This window comes from Delphinapterus leucas, chromosome 12, assembly GCF_059928025.1.
Source record: "Delphinapterus leucas isolate spDelLeu-1000000601 "Yukka" chromosome 12, BTC_Dleu_Yukka2, whole genome shotgun sequence".
Taxonomy (NCBI): Eukaryota; Metazoa; Chordata; class Mammalia; order Artiodactyla; family Monodontidae; genus Delphinapterus; species Delphinapterus leucas.
Genome location: NC_143140.1, coordinates 38,530,072 through 38,541,653, shown reverse-complemented (window position 1 = coordinate 38,541,653; position 11,582 = coordinate 38,530,072). Strand labels below are relative to the sequence as shown.

At 35.8% G+C, this 11,582-nt stretch overlaps 1 protein-coding gene across 2 annotated transcripts in view; it reads left to right on the top strand.

Moving 5' to 3' along the window:
* The first annotated feature begins 63 nt into the window (after positions 1 to 63).
* The window catches only part of COQ3 (coenzyme Q3, methyltransferase), a 31,020-nt gene continuing 19,501 nt past the window's right edge, over positions 64 to 11,582 (top strand). Inside the window, exon 1 of one of the 2 annotated variants that reach the window (XM_089921887.1) lies at positions 64 to 3,977. In XM_089921887.1, the coding sequence (XP_089778013.1) occupies positions 3,869 to 3,977 (109 nt within the window). In that variant the 5' untranslated portion in view covers positions 64 to 3,868. The remainder of the gene's footprint in view (positions 3,978 to 11,582) is intronic. The other variant, XM_022553164.2, reaches the window with a different exon arrangement.

Below are 11,582 nucleotides of genomic sequence, written 5' to 3'. Positions count from 1 at the left end.
AAAAGGCAGCTGGAGTTTTGTATAACAGGTTTTAAAGGTACTTCCTCTCATCTCCCCCAAAGAAAATGGTTTTAAATTAATAGTTTGTCAAAATCTGTAAATTGTACCCATGGATTTTTGTCAAATTTTAACTATAAGGGTGTAGAAGAGGGCCAGAAATAGATCTTTACGTTCATTTGGAAGCATTTGACAGCTTTCTAAACTTTTCTTCCTGTTTTGGGGATTTTCAAGGAATATGTTCTCTATGTGTATAAAGTATGGTTCACTCCTGTAAAATGAAATTGCTGGAATCAATCAGAGCAGTGCACCATTAGAATTATTTATAAGGAATTACTGTGTTTGACAGTAGCAGCAGTGCAAGTCTGGAACTATATTCTGCAGTTTCCCACTTCTGTTTTAAAGCATATTTTAAACACTTTGGGGTTACTATAGAACTAAAACTCACAATTTGATATATTTATTTATATTTTTAAAGTATCATATGACCTCAGCTCAGTGGAGGAATACTGTATTATTCAGGTTTGTGTCAGTTTCATAACATTAAAATTTGGTTTTGTCAGTTTCTTAAAATTATGATCAGTGAGTGGTCTAGCAGTTTAAGGCAGTCATAACTTATGAGTAAAACGAGGCTCTGCAGGCACTGAAATGCTCAACTGAAATGCTTTTAGGGTCCACTTTATATGATTAATCACTTACGCCACAAAAGATAAATCTTTGAAAACAAATGCTTTTAAATTTTAAGTTAAAAAGGAAAAAGCAGGTTCAGGTCACAAGAGTTTTAGAGTATGCCTTGTTACCAGCAGTAGTTCATATTAAAGTAAGCCAGGTTTTTGCCAAGATCAGTGTTTCCTCAAAATGAAGGTAGAAATAGACTTATAATAGTGTGCTCTTGTACCTCTACATAGGTTCTTAAATAATTTTGAGCAGTTACGCATTTATCTAGAGGAAGTCAACTGTGAATAAATGCATGTTTACCAAAATGATTGTTTTACAGTGCATTTAGTTCTGATATTTATTAACTTGACATTTCACACAATAACTTTTAAATAGTTTGGAATTCTATATAGTTTAGAATCAGTCACATCTGAGATGAGTAAAGGAAAATGTGCAATATTTTTTATGTAGGTGAGCTAACACAGTGTACCTAATTGCGGAATTATCTGATTAATTTGTAATAGATAAGTTGTATAACATTTTCATATCTAAAAATGTTTTTTAGATCAATCTCAAGTGAAATAATATTTTCAGAATAAAATTCTACAGAAAAAGTCTACTGGCTATGATATGCACATTTTTAAGCAAGATATGAACTAGAACCAAAAGTAGCATTTGACAGTTTGATTTACTCTGCCATAATATGCAAGCTTCTTACCTGTATTTTTTAAAACATAGTCATGATGTATGTGATTATTAGTAAATACATCAGTATTATAATTAGATATTTGGGTTTTCAGTTTAGAGAATTCATCATTTCACTGACATTAATGGAGTATGTTTACCTTGAATGGTAAGATTTTATAAATAGGGCTTCCATGATTTGGGATGTGAATGCTAAAACTTATACGTAAGTTAATTAGATGTGTAATTTGGTTAAGTCTTTTCTAAAATGATACCACCAGAAAATTAATAGATTAATTTTTTGAGACAATCATTGGTCTGGATTGGTTAATAAAAACTGTCTTAAGAGGTTTTCTTTTCAAATATTTCTGGTGTATTAATCATACTTGTTTTTGTGGAATGGGGGTAAACCACACCATTAAAAGAATAAAATGTAATTTGGAAAGAGGTAATTATAAGATTTGTTTCAGGCCCCAAAATATAAATAAAGATTGGTGTGGAATTTCAGTGTATATGTTTCCTGCCCTTGTAAAATGTCTTTTTAAAAAAGCATCTGTTTCTAATGGTATAACACAATAGGTGAACTTTCCAAACATCATCTTTTTTTTAATGTCTGAGTTATTTTGTTTCTTCAAAGGAAGACATGAAGTATAAATAGTATTTTTAATTTATTGAAGTTTCTAAAATGTGCAAAGTATGGTTTAGTGGAAATAGTATTAGATTCATTGGATTGTCCTGCCTCTGCTGTTTGATATATTTTGGGCAAATCACTTAATCACAGTGGAACTCAGTTTCTTCAGCTGTATAACGGTGGAATTAGATTATCTCTAAGGTCTTAAGTTCTTCAGTTTTAAGTAGAATTTGGTTGTAATGTCTAAACCTTATATGAGAAAATGGGCTTAAAATAACTTAATAGCCCTTAAAATAACTCATGTGTGATGAGTTACATTGATACCATGAAGGTTTACTAGGTGTCATCCATAGAGTTTTCCTATAAAAACATAAATCTGCCACATTCTGATTGTGGTAATGTTAAGATAAAATTATCTTAAGTTTCCAATTTATTGAATATATGGAATTTTGTAAATACAAAAATTTACCAGTTAAACCTAAGTGGATGTAGTAGTGTTATCATTTCAAAGAGGTAAAACTGTGTTAGCTATAAGGGAGCACTTAACCCTTAACTTTAATGAAAAAAGTTTATATAAAATTGAATTTCAAAGTATTAAATAGATTTTTAGTTTTATATCAAAATAAACCGTAGACCCTGTAACACGTTTATAGGTCAGACCATGGGGATGATCTGAGAAATATCTCACAACAGCCATACATCGCATTATAGCTGCTGTTCCTCCAGTACAACTTGGGTTTAAGTGTCATTGAAAGAGCCTTTTATTGATATTTGTAGAGAAAAGTACTGCAAGCTAGTTTTGCTTTTCTGAGCCAAACTAGTGGGTATTTAAGAGGCTTTTGTTTCCTATTGGTATTAAGGCAAATCACTGATTGCCTTTGTTGTTGAACTGAAAATGTAGTGGAGAGGCTCTGAAGCCCAGTGAGGGGAATCATTCAGAGAAAGTACATGTAAATCAAGCTCTTAGAACTTTAATCATACTTGCACTTTGCTTTTTCCTGGGATCTGTCACTCCAGCAGATATAACACATGCTAAATGTTCTTTTGTGCAGAGCTTTCTGCCTTCAGTTGGAGAGATGGTCATGCATCTTGAGGAGCTCTGAAGACAACTTGAAAAATCTGCAACCACTCTTAGGAGGAGGTCAATATTTTACTAAGAAGCCATAAGGGAAAGACCATTACTGAGCAGTAAATTTGACTAATTCAAAGAACCCTTTACCAGTCTGATCCTGCCTGTTAAAAATGTATAATGATTTTGTCTTTGATGTTGGACATTTATCATTGTTTGTACCCAAGGAAAGGCTGTTACACATTTAGAAGTAAAATGTTAGGTTGCCTGTTCTAACCCTTAAGTGAAGTTTGCCTAGCCTGAGTGATTAACAGTTTCCTGCTATGTAATGTGTGCCCTGTCGGGAACATTATCAGGTCACTCACAGAAAACCAACTTTCAATATAGACTTCTGGCCCTCTGACATTTGAGTGCCTTGAAATGGGAAACAATTCTCTTAGGGAAGAAGTGCTTCGGATCTTTTGTAATTATAAGTTTCGGTCAGTGTCTTACAGGAGTGTCCTTGGGAGACGTCTGTTAAATATGAAATAATTAGAGCTATACAGGAATAAAAGCTAGATCACATAGCTTGAAATGGTATCATTACTGATGGCTACTTTGAGGTGGTCATACAGGAATGGGCGTAATGGAGGATCTTGAAGTTAGTGTATGACAACAGAAACATTCTATAGTTTAACTGCATGCACAATTTGACATGTTGAGCGTTAAGAGTAACTACAGTCACACATCTGTAACACCCATCACTGCGGCCATGATTCGTTTGGCTCTCGGAACCTTTCTGTAGGGGATCATTTGCGGGAGGGACCGGAAGAGGTGGAGCCTTTGTCACGATGTTGGGAGGCCGCAAGCTGAGCACCTCCGGGAGTCGGTTTTTAGGAGCGCATAGGTCGGCGTTCCGGGGCACACAGGCTGACTGTCCTCGCTTAACGACGTCGGCGGGTGAGTGCGTGGGGGTCGCTCGCACGCAGCCCACGGCGCGAGCCGGCTGTTCTGCGCAGGCGCAGGCGCGGTCGGTGAGCTGACTCGGGGCTCCGCGCGGGGTCAGCCAAAGACATGTACGTTGGGTCCTGGCCCTCGCTGTCCGTAGAACGCTCGGCCTGGGCTCTTACCGTCCCTTACCCAGAGGCTGGGAAAAACAGCTGAGGACTAGAGGTCCTGGCCGAGGAGAGCGCAGCCTGTGGGCCGTCGCCATGTATCCAGTGACCTTTGTCTTAGTTTCGTTGAGCTCCTGCAGGAGCCGGCGGCCACTCTGCCGGCTGGAGTCTCAAGGTCATGTGCCTTTTTCCTTTGCCCCGGCGGGGAAGGACACCAGCTGTGTCATAGTTATTGGTCGCCTTTTGTTTGTGTTTTGTTTGCACGTATCTTGCCATGTTTCAGAATTTAAGGCAGCAATATTATTTTTTGATGAATAGGTTAATTCAACACACTGTATTGGCAAATAAGATCAAGAAAGTAGCACACCGAACCTGATCCTTGTAGAAGACAGTTTGATTATTTAACTCCCAATATTAACCAGAACGTTAAGTTCATTTTTTACATGAAACTCATTTAACAAATGCTGTTTGCCAGGCACTGGGAATTTTTAAAGAAGTGATACCTAAGGGCCTCTTTAAAAAAATGTCAGGATGGAACTAAGATCAGCTTATAAAGAGCAAGAACTGGGAAACTTAAAGGCCTCCAATAGAATTGACAAGTTGTGGGAGTTCCCTGGTAGCCTAGTGGTTACGCTCCCGGGATTTCACTGCGGTAGCTGGGGTTCAGTCCCTGGTAGAGGAACTGAGCTTACACAAGCTGTGTGGCCTGGCCAAAAAAACAAAAACAAAAAAAGAATTGATAAGCTGTTATTCTCAATAGAGTGAAAAATAGTGCAGCCAATAAACATGATTTAAATCAATGTGTAGCCACATGGAAAATGATTAGATGTAGTGTTAAGAAGGTAAGTTACAGAAGACCTAAATAGACATTTCTCTGAGGAAGGCGCACAGATGGCCAACGGGCACATGAAAAGATGCTCAATATTGCTAATTATTAGAGAAATGCAAATCTACAATGCGGTATTACCTCATACCAGTCAGAATAGCCACCATTAAAAAGTCTACAAATAATGCTGGAGAGGGTGTGGAGAAAAGGAAGGCTCCTACACTCTTGGTGGGAATGTAAATTGGTGCAGCCACTATGAAGAACGGTATGGAGGTTCCTTAAAAAACTAAAAATAGAGTTACCATATGATCTTGCATTCCCATTCCTGGGTATATACCTGGAGAAAGCTCTAATTTGAAAAGATACATTCACCTCAGTGTTCATAGCAGCACTATTTACAATAGCCAAGACACGGAAGGAAACTAAGAGTCCTTTGACAGATGAATGGATATAGAAGATGTGGTATATATACACAATGGAATATTACTCAGCATAAAAAAGTGAAATAATGCCATTTGCAGCAACATGGATGGACCTAGAGATTATCATACTAAGTAAGTCAGACAGAAAGAAATATCATTTATATGTGAAATCTAAAAAAATGTTATAACCGAACTTATTTACGAAAACAGAAATAGACTCAGACATAGAAAACAAACTTACGGTTACCAAAGGGGATAGTGGTGGGGGGGGAATAAATTAAATTATGAGTTTGGTATTAACATATACACACTAATAACTATAAAATAACAAGAACCTACTGTATAGCACAGGGAACTCTATTCAATATCTTGTAATAACCTGTAATGGAAAAGAATCTGTCTGAATCACTTTTCGGTACACCTGAAACTAATGCAACATTGTAAATTAACTATACTTCAATTTTTAAAAAGGTAAAAAAAAACCCTTACAAATCAGTTTGTATTATGAACTTGGAGATATATAGTGAGAATAGAGATACATCAAAATTTTAACAGTGATTATCTGAGGTGGAGTTGGTGAACTATCATTTTATCATTCGTTATATACTCTTCATAATTTTTTTCAGTAAATATGTCTTTTATAATCAGAAATTTAGAAAAAATACAGTATAAATATTTCCAAATTTTGGAAGTGAACATAGAAGGAATAAATATTTGGGATGAGGGAAACTTCTTAAACAAGATATTTAGGGAGCTGTCTTGAAGTTGTCCAGTTTTAGAAGAAGTTGGAGTGGCCAAAGGACCAGCTTGAGTATCAATGAGGAGGCTTCTAGGAAACTGCGAGGTGTTCCTTGAAAAGTACAGTGTGGATGGAGGGCTGGAAAAGAGGGCAGAGAATGGCCAGGGATAAGACAGACTTTTTAGGCCATGACAAGTACACGAAAGACCACGTACACCTCCTGGGATTGACTTTATCTTCAAGACAGTGGGAAATTACAGAACGAACAACATACTCAGACTCGTTTTTTAGAAATAACACTTGGCAGCTGTGTAGACAGTGGGATGGAGGCAGACAAGACTAGGCTCAGGGAGGCCTTAGAGTAATCCAGACAATAAATGATGAATGCTGGAACCACGCCGTTGGCACGGTAGAGGGCTTGTTCACTGTCAGCATGGTACCTGATAGGTGCTGATAAATGACTTTTTGAATAAATTAAATGAAAAATTTCCCCATTCCTTTAAAATTTCAAATACCAGAATGATCACAGATTCGAGGTAAAGAAGGAATTGGTAGCATTCTATTAATACAAACTTGATTAGTTTCTCTCAGTTATGGTGAGGTAGATTTTAAGGCCCTTAAGAATTCTGGCCATACTGATGACTGAGGGACTAATTTTCCAGAAATAGGGGAGGTGAGAGGGAGATTGGGGTCATCACTGACCAGAGAGCAAGGACTGTGTTGAAATCTTTGTGGCTCAATTTCATGATAATACCTTACACAGTTGACCCCTTGAACAACACAAGTTTGAACTGCACCAGTCCTCTTAAATGTGGGGAGTTTTCTCCCAATAAATATGTACTACAGTACTACATTGCCTGAGGTTGGTTGAATCCAAGGATGTGGAGCAGCAGATGTGGAGGGCCGACTGCAAAGTTATACCTGGATTTTTGACTGCATGCGTGCCTTGACGCTGCTAACCGCCACGTTGTTCAAGGGTCAACTGTAAATCCTTATCTGTGTATCACAGTCTACATAATTCTCTGATATCTCATTTACCTACCTAAAGTCATAAGGGAGGTGATATTTGACCTGGGTCTTAAAAAATAACACAGATAGAAATGGTGGAAGAGAGAATAACTTGAGCTAAAGCCTAGAAGCACAAACTTTTTTTCTGAGGATGTTAAAATGAATTTTGGCCAGGCTGTGAGGTCCTATTAAACAAAACAAAATTTTAAAAACATAAAAAGCTCAGGAGAAAAATGTTCAGAGACTATGAAAAGACAAGACATGAAAAATAAATGACCATTTGTCTTAGTCCATTCCTACTGCTACAGCAAAATACCACAGGCTAGGTGGCTTATAAACAAGAAAAATTTATTTCTCACAGTCCTGGAGATTGCAGAGTCCAAGATTCGGTGTCTGGTGAGTGCTCACTCCCTGATTCATAGGTGGAGCCTTTTTGCTCTCTGGGGTTTCTTTTTATAAGGGCACTAAACCCAATCATGAGGGTTCCACCCTCAAGGCCTAATCCCTCTCAAAGACCCCCACCTCCTAATACCATCCCCTTGAGGGTCAGGATTTCAACATGTGAATTTGGGGGATACACAAATATTCAGACCATAGCACCATTAAACTTAAAAAAAGACACTTAACCTCACTCATGATAAATTAAAACTATAGTGAGATACCATTTTCACCTATTGGATTAGCAAAGATAAAAAAAGTTTGATAATACACTGCATAGGTGACTATCAAAGTATTATCAGTGTGGGGAAACCAACACTAGAAACTCATAGTTTCTAGTGAGATTGCAAATTGGTTCAACATCTAAGAAAGTAATTACAAATTTATAAATGCACATGCCAATTGACACAATTCTTGCGGTTTTACATACAGGTACTCTCAAAAAGAAATTACCTATGTAATTCAATCTTATGTTTTCAGAATAGCAAAAAATTAGAAATAATTTAAATAAATGTACATTAATAGGGCACTGCTTAAGGCAGAAATAGAGACACATGTAGAGAACAAATGGCATTTACCAAGGGGGAAAAGTGGCGGGGGGTGGGGGTGGTGGTGTGATGAATTGGGAGATTGGGATTGGCATGTATACACTGATGTATATAAAAGGATGACTAATAAGAACCTGCTGTATAAAAAATAAAATAAAATTCAAAAAAAAATAGGGCACTGCTTAAATAAATGATGAGTTATAGCCATACAATGGATTACCTTGCAAACCTAAAAAAAAGGAAGTTCTTTATGCTCTATTTTGAAAAAAATCTCCAAGATACATTGATAGGTGGAAAGAGCAAGGTGCAGAACAATGAGTATACTGTGCTACATTTTGTATAAAATAAGAGAGAAATTGATACACAAAAATGAAATATGTATAAAATACCTGGAGGCTTACATGCAAATCTAGTAACATTGGTTGCTTGCAGAGAGGGAAGTTGGATACCTAGAGTCAGGGGGAAGAGAAGCACTTTGTAGTGTCCACTTTTATACTTTTTAATTAAAAATTTTTTGTTTTGAAATAGACTCATAAGAAGGTGCAAAAATAATACAGAGAATTTCCATATGCCCTTCACCCAATTCCTCAGTGATAACATCTTACATAACCATAATACATTGTCAGAGTCAGGAAATTGACGTTAGTATGATACCATCAACTAAACTACAGTCCTTTGGATTTCACCACCTTTACATGCACTCATTGTGTGTGTGTGTGTTACCACACGTAGAGATTTGTGTAATAACCACCACAATCAGGATATGGAACTGTTCCACAATCACAGCGTAACTCCTGATAATACTCCTTTATAGTCAAACCTTACCACCAACCTTAAACCTTGATCTATTTTCCATTACATTACATTATTATTTCCATTATAATTTTGCCATTTCACAAGTGTTATGTAAGTGGAATCTTACAGTATATACCTTTTGAAAAAATGTTTCTGCACTCAACATAAATACCCTTGAAATCCATCCAAGTTTTTGCATGTATCAGTAGTTCATTCCTCTTGATTTCGGAGTAGTATTTCATGATATGAATATGCCACAGTTTGTTTAACCATTCATCTATTGTAGGATATTTTGATTGATTCCAGTTTGGGGCTGTTATGGATAAAGTTGCTGTGAACGTTGATGTACAGGTTTTTGTGTGGACGTAAGTTTTCACTTCTCTGGGATAAATGCCCAGGAATGCACTTGCAAAGCTGCGTGATAAATATATGTTTAACTTTATTAGAAACTGCTAAACTGCTTTTCATGGTGTCTGTACCATTTTACATTCCCACTAGCAATATATAAGAGATCTAGTTTTTTCATGTCTTGGTCCACATCTGGTAATATCAGGGATGGTTAAATTTTAGCCAATTTGATAGGTATGTAGTGGCTTTCATTTGCATTCCTCTAATGGCTACTGCTATTTAACATCTCTTCATGTGCTTATTTGCATCTGTATATCTTCTTTGATGAAATGTCTGTGTCTTTTTATAATACCCACAGCCATTTTAAAATTGGATTGCTTATTTTGTTTTTCTGTGGGAGGTTTTTTGTTTTTCTGTTTCGTTTTACTGTTGAGTTTAAAGAGTATCTTTATATATTCCAGATACAAGTTCTTTATGGGATATATGTTTTACAAATATTTCCTCCCATTCTGTGACTTGACTTTTCTTTTTCTTAACAAGGTGTTTTGCCGAGCAAAAGTTTTAAACTTTGATTAAATCCAATTTAATCAATATTTTCTTTTATGGATTGTGATTTTGGTGTCAGATGTGAGAACTCTGTGTGTAACCCTAAATCAGGAAGATCTTCTCCTATATTTTCTTCTAAAAGTTTTATAGTTTTCATTTAGATCATTTTGAGTTCAGTTTTGTGTAAGATGTGAGATTTCGTTCAAAATTTTCTTTTTTGTCTATGACGTCTAATTGTTTCAACACCATTTACTGAAAAGACCATTCTTCCTCCTTTGAACTGCTTTTGCACCATTTGTCAAAAAAGCAGTTGGGTGAATTTTTTTTTTTTTTCCTCTCTCTGGACACTCTTGTTGCATTGATATTTCAGTCTGTCTCTCCTCCAGTACCACACTGTCTTGATTACTGTAGCTCTATGATAAGCCTTAAAATTGGATATTTGATTTCTGCAGTTTTATTCTCCTTTTTAACATTGTTTATTCTGTCTCTTTTGATAGAAATTGTGTCAAACATATAGATCAATTTGGGGAGGATTTATGTTGACTCTTCCAATCCATGAACATAGTATGTTTCATCATTTACTAGGTTGTCTTTGATTTCTTTCATCAGTGTTTTATATAAATTTTCAGCATACAGAATCTGAACATGTTTTGAGGGATTTATACAACAATGGAAGTATTCTTTCTTGGACTGATTTTAAATAATAGAGCATTTTGAATTTTGCTTTCCAGTTGTTCATTGTTAGTATATAGAAACAATTGACTTTTTTGTGTGTTGAATTTGTAGTCTGTTACCTTGCTGAACCGACTTATTCCAGGAGCTTTTTTTTATTTATTAAAGATTTCTTGGGATTTTATACATAGACAATCATATCTGCAAATAGGGACCGTTTAATTTCTTCCTTTCCATTCTGTATGCCTTTTATTTCCTTTTCTTGCCTTATTGTACTGGCTAAGATTTTTAGTAGTACCTTGAATAGGAGTCATGAGAATGGGCATTCTTGCCTTGTTCTTGATTTTAGGTGTAAAGCACTTAGTCTATCACCATTAAGTACTTTGTGAGCTATAGAATTTTTATGGGTGTTCTATCAGATCGAAGAATTTCTCTTTTATTCTTAGTTTGCTGAGAGGTTTTAGTCGTAAGTGGGTGTGGAGTTTGTCAAATGTTTTGTCCACATTAATTAGTAAGCTTATGTGTGTTCTTCTCTCAACTATTAATATGGTAGATTACATTGATTGATTTTCTACTCTTGAACTAGTGTTGCATAGCTAGAATAAATCCTACTTGGTTATGCTGTATTTTTCCTTTTATATGTTGCTGGATTCTGTTTACTAATTACTGAGAATTTTTGTGTCTGTTCATGAGAGAAATTGGTCTGTGGCTTTCTTTGCTGTACCATCTTTGTCTGGTTTTTGCCAGAGTAATTTGTCTTCTTGGTGGATTCTCTCTCTCTCTCTTTTTTTTAATTGAAGTATAGTTGATTTACATATGTAAATGTAGATTTATATATAGATGTAAATCTATAGATTTACATCTGTATATGTAGGTTATTACAGGTATATATAACCTATATATCCTTTATAGGTTATTACAAGATATTGAATATAGTTTCCTGTACTATATAGTAAATCCTTGCTGTTTTATCATAATGTAATGTCCCTGGTAGTTTTCTTTGCTCTAAGGTCTACTTTGTTTAAATGTTTATTGAACAACTGAATGTTCTGCAGCAGAGTAACTAGTTCATAAAGCAGGTCCCTGTGTAAGTTGGAACATATAAACT